Raw genomic sequence first — 21,211 nt, 5'->3', positions numbered from 1 at the left:
ACTGTGTCCTCGGTTCTAAAGTTCTTGAACCAGATAGTTCGATATTTTAGGTAAATCGAAAAATTCATACATAATGATTAATGAATTTGGCTCCGTTCTCCGAACATGTATTTTGTCAAATTTTCGACATGCGAAAATCTAGCGAAAACATAGTGCACGTTAAAAAAAATGATTAGGCCTAGAACGTATTGTAATAAATTTTAAAACAAATAAAGAAACTCGACGAATTAGCATCAAATGGCTTGTATTTTGTGTACCGGATTGCTCTGTTAACAACATAAAGTGCCCTACCATTATGCACAGAACATTATAGCAATCTGGTAATAGTAAATAATAGATAAAACAGTGGCTACGTTCTCTCATAACAGCTTGGGCAAGGACTCCACATCTAAGGTCTTATATTATTGTGATGCATCTATTTCTCCTTTGAATTATTCACCGTCGTATTACTTCCTCTTCTTGAATTTTCTCTCGCGGTGAATCATGGGGTGTCTGGTCGATAATCAATACACTCTCGCTACATTTGCAGCAGACATGATTTTCATCTGTGTTAAGTTTGCAGACAAAACTAAGATATCTAAACAATTTTTTTCGGTTTACAAACTATATGGTGGAAAAGATGAGAGTAAATGAAAGGAAGATGGATGAAAAATTTAATCCCAAATGGGATTCACTTTGAAACATTCACCCACAGTCGAAACCGAAACAGACTAACAGAGTTGCTCTTCAATCCCACGTATATAAAGATATACACGTCGTAAAAGGTAAAACCAAGGCAAAGTTAAAAAACTTGTCAATCAGTAAAACGAACCATTTTTCTTGGAGTTCAAGCAATCGGTAATTTATCAGTTAAATTATCTAACGAACAGTATATCGGTGCGAGAAAGAATAAAGGCTGCTATATTTATTGTACATTTCACTAGGAATAAAAAAGATACAAGGGGGAGGGAAACTATTGGCTATTGGGATATTCACGGACCAGTCAAATTTTAAATTCCCTATGAATTGCTTTGATCCACCTCTCGTCCGTCGCTATTGATTTCGTTGTCGCCGTAAAAATCACGACGTGCAAAACCATTGCTTTTTCAACAATGAACAAAATGAAGCTCGCTTCAGATCAAACAAAGTTAATCACCTTACCAACTTTTGCGCAATACTGTCGTACATAGAGATATTGTTGAAACCAAACGATTCAAATTTTTCGTAAACTGAAAAAATCGCCAAAGCATAATTCAACAACGCTCAACTGTCTGTATGTAGCTCTTCGCAGTTTACATACCAGATGCGTCCTTGAAAAAGCATTTTTTAAATTGTGTTTTTTTTTTGTGTGTGGAAATAGTAGCAAAACAGTGCTCTGAACAACAACGAGATTAATTCAACACAGAAACTTGTGTTTTTTTCTTGGAATTCGAGGATCTGGCCATTCGGTAAAAATCTAAAGATTTAGATGAACTATAGAATTTTGAACGAAATGAAGCAACTAAGATGTAAGAATGGATGAATATTCTACTTCGTTCGACAGTCTTTGAAAGTTGGCAAGTTTTCATTCCTCAAAGGAAAAAAAACGGAATTCAAATAAGATAATTTAGTGAGATGGGAAAGACGAAAAAAAAAAGAAATTGTTTGGGCTGTCAAGAATTGTCATTCCTTATCGCGAACCAAACATATATTTGACATTTTTATCGTAACTTTGCGCGATGACTAATATCACGGAGATTCTCCGTGTGAAATAGTAGTTTTTTTGTTATAAATAATTTCAGTCGTGCAATGTGCGCGACTGAGGTTAACTGCAATATTTAACGTTCATAAAATCACCAACGAGAGGGAGTGGGCGACGTGAAACATTTTGGTGTTGAATTTGAAAGAGGTAAAGAGAGAGAGAGAGAGAGAGACTTGAACACAGATTTTTTTTTTTTTACACGAAACACACTCATTTGATAGTCTATGTGAAATACTGGATAACCGACGGAAGAATGGCGAAAGGAAGCACTAATGTTCGCCACTGCCATCCAAAATGCAAATGATTCGTCCACCCACTACTAGACAGTCGACCAGTCAAAGGTGGATCTTTGTCCGAGAATGGAGTGCATTGGTCATCACTGACGTCCAAGTCGCCCAGCAATTCTGAATCCGCGACGATTCCGCCAACCGAAGCTGTATCATTCTTATATGTTTGTTGACAGTCTTCCCTGTCGGTGGTAACATCAGCGTCTTCTTCAACGAAGCCGGATATGTCACCCAAGCTGGCCACACAGAGTGACGGGTCGATGTCTGGCTCTAGATTGTACTCCAGAGTGCATGGCCGGTAACAAGACCGTTCACTGTAAGCTGAATTTGTCGACTGATTGGTGGTTTCCCGTACGTCAGGATCTGTGTAAGACCAACCAAAAACAAGAAAAGACTGATAAGAAACTCAACAACATTCCGTTGTAACTAGGACAGTTGCAATAAAAGGACCGTGTTGGCGTTAGTGCCTATTTCATTTTCATGTTTTAGGAATTAAACTTATACAAACAATTTAAATATTAACGTTCAAACATATTTACAATTAGTTTTTTTTTTACAAAAATGCAAAAGAATTTTTCTCTTTAAATTTTTTTATATGTTTCATAAATGGATCGAATTACGCAATATAGAATTCAAATTAAAAATATGTTGTATAGCACAATTTACCGATGCAAAGAAACGAAGGCTCTCCAGCATACTGACTACCGGGTCCCGATTTTTCAGCCGGCAAGAAATATGGGCACAAGCGCTCTACTTCGTGACAAAAGGTCCGACACGGCTTGATGCGATCTCCGTCTAGCCACATTGGCAAAACCATGGAACACACCCATTGGCGATAAGCAATCTAATAAAGAAAAAGAACAAATAATATGTTAATCGCAATTCTGTTATACGACTTGTGTAATTGTCTATGGTACCGTACATCATAAAGAAACAGTACGTATATTAGGCCTTAATGACTAACGTGGAAAAACAGAAGTCATAAGAATAGCTTATTTTGTTAGTTTTTGTTATTATCTAAATAGAATAAAATCGAATGTTTTATTCTCTTTTTTATGCGTTGATGTGACGGCCTAGACTTTTAAAACGTACTAGATAGTCCTTTTTAGATCCATCTTTCTATTTTCTTTAACAAATAAAGTAAAAAAAAATCAAAATCAAAGCAATTGCAAATTGAGGTCCGAACAGTCAGACTGGACATTACGATTATTGATTTTATCCTCTAGGTTTATGCTACTAAATTCGATCTCTCACAGTGGAACAATAAAATACCGTCTATGTTCAACTGATTCAGTTTAAATGTAATTTACACTTCATTTGAAAAATAATATAGCCTATAGAAGAATGATGCGATAAGTTGCTAGGGCAATAGACAACGGGGGTATTTAGAACGTACTGACACGTTTACCTTTTTGCGTTTTGCTAACGAACTTATCTGAAACGGGAACAGGTTGTACAGTGTTTTAAGACTTAGAAGCCGTATCGGTAAGTAAGCTCCCTTAGGTATTTTTCTTTTGAAATTTTTGCAGAGGCGTTTATCATATTCGATAGTTGTCTCTTATTTATAAAATTCAAAGGAGAATTCAACAAAAGCTAATGGCAGAAAGAGAGAGGCTAGGATACAATATTGGTCATGTATTCTCCCTTAGTAATTATTGAATTGAAACTAATAAGCGCTAAAAAGGTCGATAGATTCGGGGCCGAATCCGGCTTAATCGAAACCAATTGAACCAGGAAACATTATATACACTATTATATTATATCCCCATTTCGTGGATTGAGCCAAAGTCAAAGGACAAAAAAATGTTGGAAAACAACAATAAAAACGTTAAATAAAATATTGAAAGCTGAATCATGGTCGCCCAATTTTAGAACAAATTCGGAAGAGAACCAACTTGCAGACCAATATGTTGTTCTGCTTGCTGAATGTAAATGTCTTTGCCATGTATGCATAAAGTAGCGACGCATCCGTATTTCAAAATTAGTTGACGCCATTAAATCTTCGATATGGACATAAAATAGTATCACAAAAAACCTTGCAAAAAACGCAGCTGTTGGTCCTCGATCTACGAAATAAATCTCTACATGGATATCTCAAAATCTGTCTACGTTATATGTAAGATAAAACAAGAATCAAGAAGGCAGGATCATCTAGGCTATAACTCTCGAAGTCCTGAAAATATATGTGACATATTGTGGTCACGTTACGATTTTATTACCTTCTCTTCATATCTTTTTCTTGTCTGATAGTACGTCATCACTTTATAACATAAAGATTTTAAAGATTTCAATTACCGTTAGCAATCTCTTGTCCTTAAACGATCTTATATCTTATACAAATAGACAACAGTACTATATTTTTCTGGACTAAAATAAAAAAACAAACAAAAATCGGTACTTTATCGTTTTATTGTAGACCAGATCAAATAATGTCCCTACCAGTACGTACTGCATTTTAGAAAATTGATGTAGAACTGCGGAGAATAAATGCGCGTGCATTGTTCCACACGTTTACCCAATTAGTGTTTTACACTAAACTGCCTGCTTTATGTTTCTTTTTTTCTTCTTTTTAAATTTAACCGCTGCTGCTGCTGGCCTGGTGACCCGCGACTATTGGCTTATTACCTAATTTTCTGTTGCCCTTTGTTTGCCTTGTTTTTAATTTCGTTCATTTATTTGATTTCATGCTTGTTTGTTTGCGTTTGTTTGTCAATAGACGTGTTATTTACTTGATTTGATTTTTTCCATCGTTCATTCATTTCTGTAGGCCTTTAATCCACACCCCACACGATGTGAATGAGTGATTGCTTGTTTATTATAATTTTTCACAAAGGGATGCGTACAGACGCACAGAACTTCTCACCGTCATGTGAGTAAAACGTGGTAGACTCTTGGACTGGCAGGAATCAGCACATTATAATGCAAGATTGTGAGTGACTTACGATAAAACATGCTAGAAACAATTCCTATTCAATCAGCGTTTTAAGCATTAATTATTATCGAACATTTTAGTTTGATCGATCAAAGTGATCAAGAAAATCGAACGTCTAACAATGCTTCATTTGTCCCGGAACACTTGCGACGTGATCTTATATTTTTATAGGGAGCGCTTGTCAAGTCTAAAATTTTGATTTACATCCTGACTATTTCCGAAAATAATAAAGAATATCGATTGTTGGTGTGATGAGGGGCGGGATGTGTTGATGCTGGGCGGGATAGCAAGAGAAGATTTCTTTGTATTTCGCACGGCGCAGCAGCGACGGCGAGGCACGTGACTCGAGCTAATCGATACAAGTCAAGTGGTACGGCTACCTCTTTATGGTGGGTAGTCGTCAGCTCTGCTAACGGCTCCGTGGTCCATCTATTCATTTCCCTCATCTACTGAGTTCTCAGCTCATCTCTGACTTTAATAGCTCTTGTTTCTACACACTTTTTTAGACCCTTTTTTTCAAATTTGTTTCCATTTCTTTCCTAAATCCCCCCTCCTCCTCCTTCACGATAGGTATCTTTTTCTTTTGTTGCTGTAGCTCTTGTCTTCCTCTTTTCACAAAATTCTAAAGCAAAAAAGGTACTATACTGGATGATGAAAAAGATAGGCTATATAACAAAGACTATCTACGCAGAATTGCTGGTGCAGCCGAGAGATCGACATCCTACTATAAGCTGCAAACACCAGAAGACAACAGAAGAAAAGTCCCCTCCCCCCCCCCCCCCAAAAAAAAAAAAAAAAAAAGAAAAGAAAAAATATTGATCTGCTTTTTCCTGTTGTATCAAACTGTCTTATTAATTTCCTTGTGGAATGGTGACAATTCTTTTTGTATAGAAACTAATACAAAACGAGTTATTTTGACAACTAAAAACGCGTAATAAGTTGATAAACTTCATTAAAATGCCATCCCAGTTTGTTTGTTTTCATTCGCAAACGATGGCACCCAAAACTTGTTGATGAAAAAAATTCACGCGTGCAAAACATTTTTTTATGATCAATATACTCATCTTGCCTATTAGGATTGCTGATTAAACCAACATTGTCTACTTGAGAAACCAAGAAAAACGTTTGTATTAGAAATGATATCATTAATTCCATGTGTGTTACAACTGGTTGTGGTTTCTGCTGTTCCTTTGAAAAATAAAAGTTTGCGGAACAGCCAAATTGAATTTTACCCTAAGAAGGCACGCGGTTTCATGCAAAACATGAGAGTAACATGTTGATTTGTAAAAAAAAAAAGCCTTACTGACTACCAAATAAACCAGTTTAGTTGCCCCATATAGTAATGACATTTTCGAATTTTTAATTAAGATGGAGCGAAACGGCTTTTGCTTCTTTGCCTCTCAGTGCAGCTTTTTTCCGAAGTTAAAAAGAATGAAAGCCCCAGCGGTAGCAGTTTCATCCGACATTTTTGTATTTTTATTTTCTCTGTGTGTGTATTTATCTAATGAATGGAGTACAAAAGCTTTCCGTTTCCTTCCGATGTGCCATTCTTCCATCCTATTGTTGCAAATAAAGAGACTGAACAATCTTCACTATAGTCACGCTCAAGTCTAGCCTACCTTCTTTGCCGGACTTGTACAAAAGCTCAAAGCTTATTATGGAAGCAGAGCTTTGCTTCATTCGGGGAAAAAAAGAGCCAGGCCAGAGAAATTCATGTATTTACTATACACGAAACTATACGGCCGTCACATAAATCATCAGATTAAAATGGAACGAGTGACGAAAAGAGGAAGAACAGAAAAATATATGTCGAGAGAAATAAGGGTAACGAAACACGGCAGTTCGATCACTACTCGGCTGTTAACGGAATTTGTCACCTCCCATTTGGGCTGCTGGATCAGCTGGAACATGACAAGAAAATCCATAACATACATGCGGGATGTAACCGCGTAATAATAAGAAAACAAAGGGAATGGTCCGTGACTTGCGACTAGAGAGAGAGAGAAAATACAAACTTTAAATGAGTTTCAAGCCGCCTAATTCGATTACGCCCAACCACTAATGAAATTTTGACCGCGTACGCAGAAGTAGTATGGGGTACAGTCTGAGTAAAAAACATCGATTGGAAAAAACAAACTAAGTTGAAAAACAGACTCTAGCGATCACTAGCGATTCTTCGACGTACGGTCTTGCTGCTTATAGTTATTTGTCTCAATTTCTACTTGTAGCCTCAAAGAACCGGAAAAGGTAGGCGGTTGTCTATGCCCCCTCCCAAAAAGTCAGTCTCCGTTTTTTCTGTCGGCTGAACCTGGTTCTTCATCATATCACTGAATTGATTAAGGTGCTGCTGCATGTTATCTACTCCGTGCGGGGCATGTTATAGACCACCTACACAGCACGCGCTGCTGCGGCGTGACAAGGAGTATTCTTATTCGCCCAGATAGCGCAGGCTGCTGGGCATCTGTCCCAAATTCCTTGCTATTGTGTCTATGTATCGGTGGAAGTTGTGCGCGGGCGCAGGGCGGATAGGAGCCTGCTCATATAGGACTCTGTGTGTGTGTGTGTGTCGAAACCTTAAGTTTGTTCTTCGGATCTCGTTCTCTCTCTCTCTCTCTCTCTCTCACTCTCTTTTGGTCGGACACTTTATTGATCGAGTTCTACCGAAAATGGGAGGTGGAAGAGAAGAAGAAGAAGAAGAAGAAGAAGGAGGAGGAGAAGGAGGAGAAGGAGAAGAAGAAAGAGATAAGGAGGGCGAAAGAGAAACGAAGATGAGAGGGACCGAAAAGGGAACGATGAGAGAGAAAGAAATAGATGGGCAGAAGAAGTATGAAGTTATCCGCGAAAAAAGGCGACGGCCATCCTCTTCAAAGTCAAACTGGGTAAAAGTAAAAAGAAAAAGAAAAAGAAAAAGAAAAAAGAAATACCTATCGAAAAGAAATAAAATAAATGCCCAAGATTCTACAATCCTCTGTGCATTCGATGTCACAATCTCAATTTTTCTCCGTTTTGCAATCATCATCCCGTTTTCTCGCTGCTGGCTTGCAATCATTGGCATACAGCACGTACTTTTCAATATCGGACACCAATACGTGGATATAGTTGCCAATGCTTTGAAATGCTTATTCCTAGCCAGACAATGTCCAATTTCATTCATTAATGGCAGAAATTAGCAATTGACTGCCATTTCAAATTTCAATTTCGAACTTGTTTGGAGGGGTTCGCAGTTCGTACTGTGCCGTCGAGCGGTTGCTGTTGTGCTTATACAAGGTCGTGGTTACCTGCATCAGCGCCGTACTTAAAAAAAAAAACAAGAAAAAATTTCATCTAGCCTATAAGATGTTAGCTTAAAGTCAGCTTAAAGTTGATTTGGATTCACCGACTTACGGAGATGAGCATCTATAAATAATAATACAAAATAAAAATACTTTGCATCTCGTCAATTACAACTGCTTATTACGATTTCGGGATTCACGTTGGATTGAAAAAATAAGGTACAGCCTCAGCCCCAACCTCTCAGCAGCCAGCAGTCAACAGAGTTATAGGCTATGTTTGACATGTTGTGATTTCTCTGAGCTTGAAGAAAAAGACCAGTCAACTACACCCAAGGAAATATAGCGAAGGGAGTGGGGGAGGCTTTCGGCTTTCAGATGTTGGTGAGTGTGATGGCGTCCCGAGTGAACTCAAACAAACATGAACAACCAGCATGACCCATAAAGGAGCTACTGTTGGCTATCACCCGCCGGCAATCTCCTTTAACCCGAGCAGCTAACGCACCTAGCCTAAAATGTCCCAGTTAAAATTATAGGCTATGTCTGTTATGCACGTAGCCAGAAAGAAAAAAAGTTGCTAAACCCCCCTTGACAACCCAAATAAAGCTCGTCAAAAGCTGACGATGACGACAGAACGCGCTAATGTCTCTGTGGTCGTCGTGTGGATGTATCGAACCAGACACGATGCTGGACGGCATTGTATGAACATCACCAAAGACAATATGTTTCCACTTGATAGGCCTACTGAGATTTGGTAACAATTGGGGATGATTTGTTGTGATGACTGCCGATGGATGGGAAAGAAAAAGATCGAAAAGGGAAGTCTTGTAACATGTTTTTGAATGCGAGAAAACGCTTGATGAACGGCTGAGGCATGATAATAATCGGAGAAAAATATAGTACGAAAGTCATTTGTATGGCGCTTTTGCGCTCACGACGGCGATCATGAAGCGGATAGCGAATTGACGGAAGAGCGAGAATAGGAGTTGGATGACGAAATGAGGAGATGAGTTTTAGTCTGGCCCTACTGCCCTGCGGATAGCATACCCGCATATGCACCCGACGGAGCTCTTTACTCTCTCCATATGCGAGCAAAGTATCGATTTCCAGTCGCCTTTTTGTGTACTTCTCCATCTTTTTCATTGGCTCTCTCCTCTCTCTCTCCACCCGTATACCCGCCGTATGATTCTCTCGCACGTTTTTTTTTTTCATTTCTCTTTCGGCCTCCTCACCAGCACCACACGGTCAATTATTTGATTTTTAACTTTCCCACAGTTCATGCGAATAAATTTTGTTCTTTCTATTTCTATCAATTTTCTAATAATAAAATTGATTTCAGCTAGGTTGAAAAAGTTTTTATATAGAGAGTAAATTTTTAAATCTTCGGTAAGTTAGTGAATCACCTTGTGCCTGTGTATAAAAAAAATAAATTTACGTTGGTGTCTACATCAAATTCCGGTTAATTCTATGAAATGCTGTTCATGCAGGCACGTTCTCACTCGGTGCGTTCTTGTGTATTGGCGTTTTTACTTGCGTTTTGTTTCTCTATCAGTTAACAATTGTTTTTTACAAGGTTATTTACTGAATTGTGCAACGAATTCTGTGTGGATATTCAGCGGGAATCAGTTGATTCGTTATCAAACGCATTTTCGCATTTTTCTGAAATATCAAATATCAGCACAGCATCTAGATTTCAAGGAAATAAAATGGTTGCACCGCTTAATGACGCAGCAGTAGCTGATCATTTCATTACTCAATTAGGAGTTATATTTTTTGGCGCAATTTTTGAGTGGTACATAAACATCACTAGCTCGAAACAGGTACAATTCCGCATTTAGGATTCCGCCAGAAAGATTAAGAAAAGAAAATCAATAAAGCTGGTATGTAATTCTGGAAACATTGTACAAAGTGACGTGATAATCCTAATGCTAAATTAGTATTGAGTAAACCCAATATAAATTATCAGTTCAAAAGTTTATCGATAAGATTTTGCATGTTCAACTATTTATAAGTAACCATAAATACCTATTACCTAATATGAGTAAATAATATCATATAAATTTAAGGTATAGGCTATTGAGCAATTGTTTTATAGGCAAATGGACGATTTTATTTACAATGTTCATTTTTTCTATCGAAACACAGCTTTTGTGACATGTTGTTTGAGAAAACTTTTGAATCAACAAAGAAACCCCTGTCATGACAAACAATTGCACAAAAGAGCGCGAATTCCGTCGGACAGAATAATAAAAAAAGGAAAAAAAAAAGAAAAAAAAAAGAATTTAATGAATTTCCAATACAAGTTCGTTGCGGTTACGAAACATGCTGGTGGTATACAAAGGCGGAGTTGTATAGTTTCTACTGTGGGCGCGTCGCACGTTCGTTATTTTGGCTTCGTCTGATTCATCAGTGCGACGCGTGCATAAGACAATGCTTCATCCCTCTACCACTCGATGATCCTATACGAGAGAGAAGGACGACGAGGAGCGAGAGTACAAGCCAGCAATCGCCGGCAACCTGCATATCGACTAACCTTTGACTGTTCTTCACATCACGTCCGTGCTCACAACTCCGCATTTAGTACTTAAGTACGAAGCCTAAATATACTGTGCTCTTTTGCGAGGGGTCGTGACTTTCACACTGATGTTTATACTCTCTCGGCCCCAAATTAATTTCCAGTTCCTTACCACAGGCTTTGTTGGGTCATGTTTTATCTTCCAAGAAAACTATAATCTTTGGCTACTGATTGCGACGAGCCCTACTACTGCTGATTGATTTGATCATTACGTCATGTATGAAGTAGCCTTATGTCTGGACCAGTCTGAATTCGGAGAATTTTTATAATACATTTAACATAACAGTATAGCATACCGGTATCTAGTAATTCACTATATAACGTGTTGTTCGATCGGGAAACAAATGAATAATTTTTACCGTTCTGAAATCAGGTAAGTATATGGAATAGTTTCGTTATCTTGGTTTACTTGGTTCTGAGTTTATAACTATATCAGGCTGATATTCATTACGTATAGTTAATATATGTTTTCTGTCGTTCAATCGTTTCATCGACTAATCTAAACATGAAAGAGACACGCAGCAATAATATAATGCTAGTGTTCAATTCATTTGTCGATGAATTACCTGATGTAAAGCTATTTCGTGTTGACTAATATAATATTGCATCACGTAAGTAAGATTTCTGGACTTTTCTTCCAAAGGTATACGCACTACATTTCCGTTTTCCCCGTTGATCGAAAGAATAACGGAGAAAGAGAGGGGAAGCTTCACCCATTCAATAGATGGCGTGCGAAAATTTTCCGCCGCAGTGACCGGCTAGTGATATGTAAGACTTGTCTACTATAGTATGTCTTAATGTCCGATTAAGGTGAAATGCATTCTAACATATGATGAATATTCCTTTCAGAAAATTAACTAAGCAAAGTACGTACTGGAAGTTATACTATAGTGTTGATTGTCATTTCGTTGCGTCCTCGGCATGTCTAGGGATTTCTTATCAGAATCAAACCAGACCCCCCTCCCCCCTAAAAGGAGGAAAAAAAATCAATACTACCGGTACTCTTCTACTCTGTAATGGTACGTATACAAGTTATATAAGGAATGAAAAAAACTTTGTAGCCTAGTTTTATTTTCTCATGAAAGCGTTCGTAGTTATCAAAAAAAATTTTAAAAGTGCCTATCACTGTATGACCGTAACGAAAAATGTTTAAAAAATCCGCGGGCGAAATGCCACAGGACAAACTTCAATCATGATTTTTTTAAAACGAACAAACAAAAAAAAACAAAACAAAAAAACAAAAAAACAAAAAACAAAAAAAAATAATCAAATGACGAGCGAGAAGTATTTTGCGAATAGAATCATTACAGCCATCTGTTTTTGCGAATGAATAAATTATGAAATCAAGATGATAATTCCCGCAGTGAATGACGCCCAACTTTACCTCGACTGTACGCCGCGACTGCTATTTTTTTTCTCCGTAAAAGTGTACTCAATACTACTTCAAAGATATAATAAAACCACCGCGGTCGAAGATTGAGACGAGTTTAAGTTTGTAAATATGAAATTAACGTGGACCAAGATGTCTTCTGAATCAAATAAGTTATAATGCTACTCCCTTCGTCGTCGTCAGCGTCAGCGTCATCTTTCCTTCAGATCAGCCTATAGAGAACGAAATCGAAATGAAATTGACAAGTCATGAAATTGACAAAATTTCATTACGTTTTTTCTCAACTGCTGTACATCGTAAATGAAAGGCAAGTAGGGAAATGGCATGAACAAAGCGAAACTCCCAGCAAGTCCTAATCACACTTTGATCAATAGAACTGCATTGTCAGCAACAGCAGCAAACCAGCCATCGCGTGGTTCTGCCGACATGCATATTCTGTTTTTCTCTTTGATTTCCCATCGAACGGAAGTAGTATGAGGCATCGGGGAAAATAGCATCACAAAAAAGCGTACCCTAAGGCACATTGCAGCCGCTTTTGACACTGCGCTATTCACTAATCACCAGGTCTCCAAAGACGTCTTCTCTTTTGGCTTGTATCACGGTAAATAGGTCCTTGTTAAGCTAATTTACTGAATAAGATTAGACCCGAAGAAAAAAAAGGAAAAAAATGATGAGAAATCACAAAATTCGATCGTGAAAAATTGTAATCTTCTGCCGCAATGGCAAATCGATGACGAATAATGGATATTACGGGTGGGAATTCCCATCGAAAACTTTTTTTCCTATGTACTGCGTTCATACAAAAGCGATCTTCTATTATAAATACGTAATAGTTATCACAATTGAAATAGTACAATTGAAATTGTAAAATTTTGTCATTTACCATACGTCAACTACATTTCCCTTATTGGCCATGTGTGATAAAGGGATTCTCGATACGAATCCAAAATTAAATTTTGAAAACTATTGTGAAAATGTACAGTCGCGTCAAGCCGTCAACAACAAGTATAAAAGTAATACCGCAAAAACACGGCAACTTATTTTGTTTCGATTGCGCTGTTTGTTTTCTAAGTGACCAATCTAAAAAACGTGTTTTGAGTTGCGACTATGGATGAAAACAAGCGAGGTCACGCTTGTTATACGCTTTACACACGGTGAATTAGTTACCTGATCCGGCAGAGGTAACCCTAAGCTCTCCCCGACTCTTCCGAATTCATTGTACTTTTTCCATTTCCATTAGTGTTCCTGTCCATCGGTTCTGTAACCACCAAGAGGGAGGGGGGGGGGGATCTGTTCAGGTGACACTTATGGTCAACAGTGACGTGCCAGTGGACGGCCTCACGTCTCCTATGCGCTAACGATTCGGCAAATAGGTTCAGTCTCTTTTACGCTAATGGATGCAGGAACGTAGAAGATGAAATCTAAATAATGAGCCATGATGGTGCACTTATGTTATTATCAACAACGGGAAGAAACGAGTGTCCCGATAGTATACTATACTATGGCGGCGGCGGAATCAAGATAGAAGCAGCACAGTAGGGGAGATATAAGCGGGTAGGACACAACGATTTTTTTAAACAAGCGCACGCAGGCATTCATCATACTGTACAGAATCAAGGAAGTTAGAATTTACATTGTTAAGCAATTAACTTCGTCTAACTACTCCACCCTACGAAAGTTGAATGCTGTTCCGACAATTCGTGGTAGTTCAACGCATTTATATAGAAGCTAGCAGCAAGAAAGATCTATATAATGCTTCATTCCGATGGTTGAGTCAATATATGTATACTGTAGCCCACTGCAGTCTAGAGGATTTCAAAATAAATTTCCTCAGACTTTTCGTATAACAATACAGAAAGTAACGAATAGCCAAAAAAAAGCTCACAATTGCTGGAGGGAAAAAAAAAGAAAACGAAAAAACAGTGACAACACCCAGAGTTGGTTTATTAGTCCATGAAACCCAAGGTAGCAATAGTGCATATAGGAGAGGCAGGAGGAGGATGTGTGTGAAGAGGGAACGACGGAAGGTGTCATCGGAGAATGGTAGGAAGCCGGGAAGCTGCTGCTGTGCGCGTTCATATATAATTATATATGGAGCAGGACGGAAAGACAGGATATACACAGCAAAGTGAAAAAGGAAATCGGTAAGAATGTGGGGGAAATGAGTGAAAGAGAAAAGGCAGGCGAAAGAGAGAGGGGCAAATCCCTTTCCTTTGACACCGCATATAAGATCCTCGACAAACTTAGCGCGTTGTGATGAAGTGGCCTCGGCGGCAAGCGCTCGCTTGACGACAATCAAGGAGCCTTAAGAGTTTCGAGGCAAAAGTCTAGGCAGCAGGCAGCAGGCTGCAAAAGGGGAAGACACTGTCGAGACAATGGGCCAAGAAACTATAGTGGGAGGAAGAACGATGGAAACATGCGAGTCTGGAAGAGTCCAAGGTGAAGATTGTGAGGGCGGTTAGTAAGAGAAAAAAAGGGAGAAAGAAGCTATAGATGCACCCAACGGCAGCCGAAGGAAAAATGAGTAGGCTAGAAAAAATAGGGTGGACGCGTACACACGAGCAAACTGCACGATATAGTGTGTAGGAGAGAGCTATTGACACGTCAGCAGCCGGCAATCAAACAAGAACATCCTTCTCCCTGGGTTCTGTTCCTATTTTCGTATAGACTTATTCTCTCTGCTCTGCTCTGCTCTGCTCTCTCGGTTTTTATATGTCGATCTCTTATAGGCCCAGCTACTATCTCTCTCCTTTTGTCTTGCTGCGTCAATGCACTACCTCTTTGCCTTTCTTTCTTTTTCTTCCTTTTCTTCCTTTTCGTCCTTTTCTTTCTTTCTTTCTTTCTTATTTTCTTTCTTTTCTTTTTCTCTCTCGTTTGTTTCTCCGTCACAGGACTAACAGGAGAATAAGCAGAAGCAATTCGGCCATTTGTCTATTTTCCAAGTCTACCAACTCAGCAGTCAGCATCCATTGTTTCTACGGAATCCGCCACTCCGCACCATTCGACGGATGGCTCCTTTCGGCTCCCGCCCCGCTAGTCATCTCGTCCACCGTCGTCTCTAACCCGCTGCCCATTGGCAGAATACAAAGTGTGTGTGTCTGCGTCTAGAGGTGGACCAGCTAGGGCTCGAAAAAAAAAAAAAAAGAGAGAAAAGGTTGGAAAAAGAATAAGAAAACGTATAAAGGATAAAAGAAAATAGATAAGAAGACCGGGGCGGAAGTGTCGCCAACAATGACGTTCTCTCTACCCTCTATCGGCGAGATCTGATTTTCAAGTAGGAATCCGCAGCTAGCGGAGAGGGATGTATAGAAGCCAGAAGGATCGGCCTGTATCTGCCTGCCTGCTGGTTGCCTGCAGCAGCAGCAGCTAGGGGTGCGGGAATATACTATATAAGGCTCTTTCATCCCGCTGTACACAAAGCCACACAAATGAATCGAATCGTCTTGCATGGCATCGACTCGACTCGTCGAACCACGTCGAATATACACCGACCATGCGCTTATATTAATAGATCGATAGAGCACGTCCATCTCTGGCTCTCAAACAGTCGAGTTCTTCAACTTTCCCAGATTTTCACTGCGGGTCAAGAATCGAAGAGATTCGTCCGATGGGGTGGTGGGTTGGTGGGGGGGGGGCATATTCAAGAGTGTTTTTGACTATAAGGGATAATATAATGTGGTCTGTGCGCTGTGTAGGATATCTGACATGCGGCGGCCGTCCCTATTTCCATTGCTGGATTCTCGGCTCCCCCCACCCCTTTAGAGTCGCATGACAATCTAAACAAAGGCGGGCCAACACAAAAAAAAAGAAGAGTCTTCAACTTTTTTTTCGGTGAGCCCCTCGTCTCGGGTCAGGGGCCCTGACAGTCGCGGGACTCGCGGGCGCGTATTTAGTCAATACCGGCAAGCCAGTCAGTCGGATTTTTTTTTCTTCTTTTTTTTTTCTTTTCGTTTGAAACTTGAAACTTTTATCTCTCTTGTTTCATCCGCCCCTGCTGTTCTCTGAGCCGAACATTGGAGAGAAAGACTGTTGAAAGGAGGGATATATAGACTGAAAGGAAACAAGCAGCAGAGGAAAAAGAGAAAAAAGGAACGCGTGAGCGAAAGCAATGGAGGAAAGAGAGGAGACGAGATGAGAGAACGAATCTGCTCCGTTGATATGAGCGGGACACGGACACTCCATCTTTTCCCCTAGTTTCTCTTCTTCTTCTTCTTCTTCTTCTTCTTCTTCTTCTTCTTCTTCCATTTCTTCTTTCTCCCTTTTCTTATTCGTTGCTTCGCTCTCTCTTTCATCTTTCCTTTCGGTCTCCCTCCCTCCCTCCCCCCTACCCCCCGCTTTTCCATCCATCCATCCGCCCTCTCTCTCGTCTACTCTTTCGAGTTTCGACTCTCTTCCGTCGTCTCCTTCCATCGCCTTTTGAGCCAGTCAAGGGAAAGATGTTGAGATTGCTGGCGGGAATCAATAAAGTTGCAGCCGAATACAGGTTCGGCTAGAACCGTGTCTGCAACCTACTTACTAACCTTCTCTCCCTCTCTGTCCCTCTTTCTCTGCCTGTATCTCTATGTTCATGCGTTCGTGTGTTTCGACCGTGGTCCTTATCCTTCCCCATAACTCACAGGCTTCATTGAACACATTCATCAACAACTGCCACACAACTCAAGAGTGTCGTCTACAAGGGTGAAACATTGAGCAAGGAGAGCCAAACCCATTGATGACGATGGAAGTTTGGATTGAGAATAGATCACACGGGGAGGGCGTTTGTGGCAAAAGCGGATGCAGAGGTGATAATATGCAAAGGCAGAATACATTGGCTAGACGGACATGACATCACTTTCGATCGAATTGGGGTATCTGAAAGAATCCTGCTGAGACTGTACGTTGCATAAGAGAAGCAACGATACTCGTCACAATCAAGTTGTTCATTTCATTTCATTCGTTTTTTTCCCTTCTCATTTCAAATGAACTAAGGAATGCAAATTTCCCGTTAACTAATTGGCTTGATTAATGACATGCATCAAAGGCGTGTAATTTGTTTGGCATTTGATTGATTATATAACTACCAAAGTCACAACAAGCAACGCCAACATCGCCAAAATGTCAACTTGTAACTTGAAAGCCAGAAAAACAGAAATCTGCAAATGAAATGAGACCGAAAAAGTTTGTTTCGCAGGAACGAGAAAAGGTGGAGCGTCAGTATAGGATTATCGATCGGATCAACCGAATAATGCCGGGACCCGTAGAATCGCAATAAATAACAAACTTATAGCCAATAAGCCTATGGCATAGGTAGCTCGCACGCTTCGGCATTTATGTTGTGGTATAATGCCCCTCATGGAGCAAACTATGGCTACTAGACCTGATTTGTTTTAATGCAGCTTTACGATACACCCTAAAACGCAAGTTAAACACAGGCATCTAGGCCAAAACTCCAGCACGGAAAAATTCAATATCGTAACCGTGAAAAAACATTAGCTTATATATGAACAATTAGTCGATAAACTCAGCTAATCGATCACAGTACTATAATCTATCATTTCAAATTTTAGAAAAAAAAAAAAAAAAAAATCCATCGTAGTAGCCCATCAAAGAAGTCAAGTCAAGTGACACACTGACCTTGCATTTCTGGCACGACGACTTGCTGGAGAAAGTCTGGCCACAATCGTAACGTCGAATGATATCCTCAAATTGGCACACAAAGTGGGCGGCAAGGTTGTCCAGTCGCTCGACGGCCTCAAGGTAAGCATAGCACTGCGACCGGCTGATGGCGATGCCCTCTCGCATGGTGTCGCTGAGGACGTGCCACAAGCTGTAGTGGTAGCAGTGGTGCAGGTGGTACTTGCGCAAGGTGTCGACCCGTTTGGCGCCGTCGGCATGGCCGCAGATGCACTCGGCTGACGACGGTCCCTCATCTCGATCCCCATCGTTCGTCTCCTGGCTCCTACTGCTGGGCTTCAAGTAAGGAAGGCACTGACTAACTTTGGCTACGGCTGCGTCCGCGTTCCTCGAGCCGCCGTCGTCAGCCGTCACTCCGCGTCCGCTCCATCTCTCAACCTCTTCTTCGCCACCTTCTCTTCTTGCATTGTTGCCTTTGGCGGGGTCGAGCGAGGGCGGCCCGTTTTGGACGTCGTCTTTGCTGCCGCCGCTAGTATTGAGACTATTCGTCGGTAGACTGCTACTTCGATGGCCAAATGTGACTGGAAATGGACGCCCGTTGACGGCAAAGCTTCCCACCGTTTCGGGCAGACGGCAATAACGGTCGGACGGACAGGCCGGAATAGTCGGCTGAGGAGTGCATGACCCGGGATTGGGCCTAATCCAGTTGAGAGGCGAAGAATTTGGAGTGTTCCCGTTAGCCGCCCGCAGGATGAGCCCACCATCGGCAGCCAGCCATGGATTGAGGGAGTCGGTCATCGGCAAACGGTCGCCGGCCAGTGAGGATGACGGCGACTCCGGCACTGATTGAAATGCCGGCCCTGGCGTGCTAGACGAAACGGCAAAGGAACTGAAACTACTCAAAAGGAGCACTACCACCAGGCAACTCGAAGAAAGTGTCGACGAAGCTTTCCAAACTGATCTCCTTCGGCCGAGAGAAGTGAACAGCGGGTGCTCGATGGTGATGGTGAGCCGGCTCGTCTGCTCTTGATTCGCTACTAACATAGGGGGCGAAGCTGTCGGAAGACGTCGCCCCAACCGACGATTCACGAAACGATCGTTTGCAGTGCCGTTATCGGCACCGGTGCGGTTTGATCGCCGCTGCCACTGAGAAATTGCACAAATCCACTGAAGGCAACCTCGTCGGTCCGTCCGTCGACGGTGCGACTGAGCTAAAAGATCGGGCCGACCAAGACCGGGGCTTTCGTTCCGCGCTGGCCACAGCCAACTCCACCAGTCGCACCACGTCACGTGACACTTGTCGCCGTTGCGTCGGATGCGGTTGTGATCACGGTGAAGGAGGGAACGATGATTAGCGTTAATCCGGACGTTAATAATGTCCCGGCTTCCGGTGCGGTCACCATTGAATTGACCTTCACCACCGTCACCGACACATTTGGAAAAGGAATTCGATTTCGAACGGGCGTCACCGGCAAGGGAATTGGATCGGTGATCGAATTTGGATTTGGGTCGCCGCAACCAGACGGATGATGTCCGAATGAGCCGGCACAGGACGGCGCAGCAGAGCAGTGCGCTGTCCAGTATCCAAATCGAGATCAGTGTTCCATCGCTGGGTGAAGCCGACAGGAAGAGCGGGTGTAAGCACTGCAAACCGTAAGTTTCACTCTCATCCGGAGCCAGGGGGTGAGCTACCTGATCGCAAGGTGGGAGGGAGGAGAGAATCAAAGCGTCCACTGAAACCGGAGAGGGTGCGATCAAAGGGGCTGGCAACAAGGAAACCGGCGAAGATTCAACCAAATGGAAGACCAAGGCTAGAAGGACCAGGAGATCGGAAATAACGAAGACAAATGCAACTAACAAAGGAATGCTATTCGGCCAATACCAGGCTTCTCGAAGCGGATCAATTGTGGCAAATCGCTCGTCTGGGTTGGGCGAAAGCAAGGGCGGCGGCGACCAAGTCGACGGCCGGTGCTGGCGTGCGTTCCACTGGGACTGGTGCAGAATCAACCGAGCTGGTTGGACTGGGCAATGGGCCGGCGACCCGCAGCAGTCGAAACGCCGACTGCTGCTCCAGTGCTGGTGATGGGAGCCACGATTGGAAAGAGAGAGCAATCTCTTCGGTCGAATCGGCTGCATCGTTTCGGGTGGGAAACGTGTGGCCGGGCTCCACCAGCACCACCTGCAGGTTTTGCGACTCTTGTCCGGACTTCTTATCATCATCAACATGCTGTCGATTCGGGTTCGCCTCCTTCCTCTGGCTGGGCTCCTGCTGCTCATTGAGAGGTGACAGCAGCGGCGGTGGAAGTAGATTGACATGACCGAGGCCTATAAGGTCCGCATCCGCTACTGCTCCGCCCGGCCCAGGCATTGCAGTAGCTGGGCTGCAATCCAGTACCGGCGATCAAAGCAAGACGCAATCGCCGGCGGCTGGCCGGTGCCACGATGCTGTCTTCTCAGCAGCGACACGCTGCTGTCCTGAACCCTACAGGAGAGACGGCGCTGCCAGCTTGTTCCGTCAGCTCTACTGGATCTTCGAACCGCCACCGTGTATAAATGTTAGGGGAAATTTTCCAGAGGATCGACGGCACTTTTCTATGCCTCCCACTCACGCTTGGAGTTCCGAGTCAACCTCGCATTTACTGTGTGTTCTTAAATCTTAAGTGGAAGATACCATCGATCTACCGAAGACTGTTAGATTAAATGTTATTAAATGGTTTTATAAAAATAAAAAATGGGTAAACGACTGGGAAATAAAATAGAAAGTAGATAAATTATTGAAAAGGTGAAACTAAACACAATAAAAAAATGGCGTTAAATAGAAAAACGTATAACGGAGTTAATGCCAGCTTTGGTCAATTGAGATAAAGGAATTCCGATAGGGGGGGGGGGATCACTTGGACTTGTTAAAGATGTAACAGTTTGTTGGACTGAAATGAAGTATGAAAACGGAAGAGCGAGAACAAACGCGTTTGGTCTCAAATCGACGATAGATGGAGCAAACAACCTTCGATTCCTTTTACTTTGTGTGATCGGAGATTGAAGTTCTCACTGCACTGCACCACAAATCAAACGCTTTCTCTTTCTCATTCACACTAATTCACCCGCAGTAACTATTTACACCAAACAAGGTGAGTTTTTCTTTATGAAATAGTAAAACATTCTACCATAGCGGAAAAATGAGGAAGCCAACTCAACTTTCTAGTTTATCGCACCGCTCCTCCTGATACACTGTACTATTCTCAACGCGCCGCTCTTTGCTTCTGTTCCACTTCATTCTTCTCTTTCCCTCAACCCTGACGACTCTTCGCTCACGCCAGCGCAAAGCCGATGCGTTTGACCCACCATCTATGAAAAGACGTATTGACTAAAAGAGAAATAATCTACATACAAAAAGGTTTTTCGAAGTAACGTAACAAGAAACAGGA

At 41.7% G+C, this 21,211-nt stretch overlaps 1 protein-coding gene across 1 annotated transcript; it reads right to left on the bottom strand.

Moving 5' to 3' along the window:
* Positions 1-227: 227 nt before the first annotated feature.
* On the bottom strand, positions 228-21,031 carry LOC124348408. The gene is made up of 3 exons (XM_046798613.1): positions 17,787-21,031; positions 2,674-2,851; positions 228-2,370 (listed from the first exon to the last, which is right to left on the bottom strand). The coding sequence occupies exons 1-3, from the start codon at positions 20,100-20,102 to the stop codon at positions 1,943-1,945; spliced, it is 2,922 nt and encodes a 973-aa protein (XP_046654569.1). The 5' UTR covers positions 20,103-21,031; the 3' UTR covers positions 228-1,942.
* Between the last annotated feature and the right edge of the window lie 180 nt (positions 21,032-21,211).

Source organism: Daphnia pulicaria, chromosome 7 (genome assembly GCF_021234035.1).
Source record: "Daphnia pulicaria isolate SC F1-1A chromosome 7, SC_F0-13Bv2, whole genome shotgun sequence".
NCBI lineage: Eukaryota > Metazoa > Arthropoda > Branchiopoda > Diplostraca > Daphniidae > Daphnia > Daphnia pulicaria.
The sequence above is the reverse complement of the archived record's forward strand: the minus strand, read 5'-3'. Positions and strand labels throughout refer to the sequence as shown.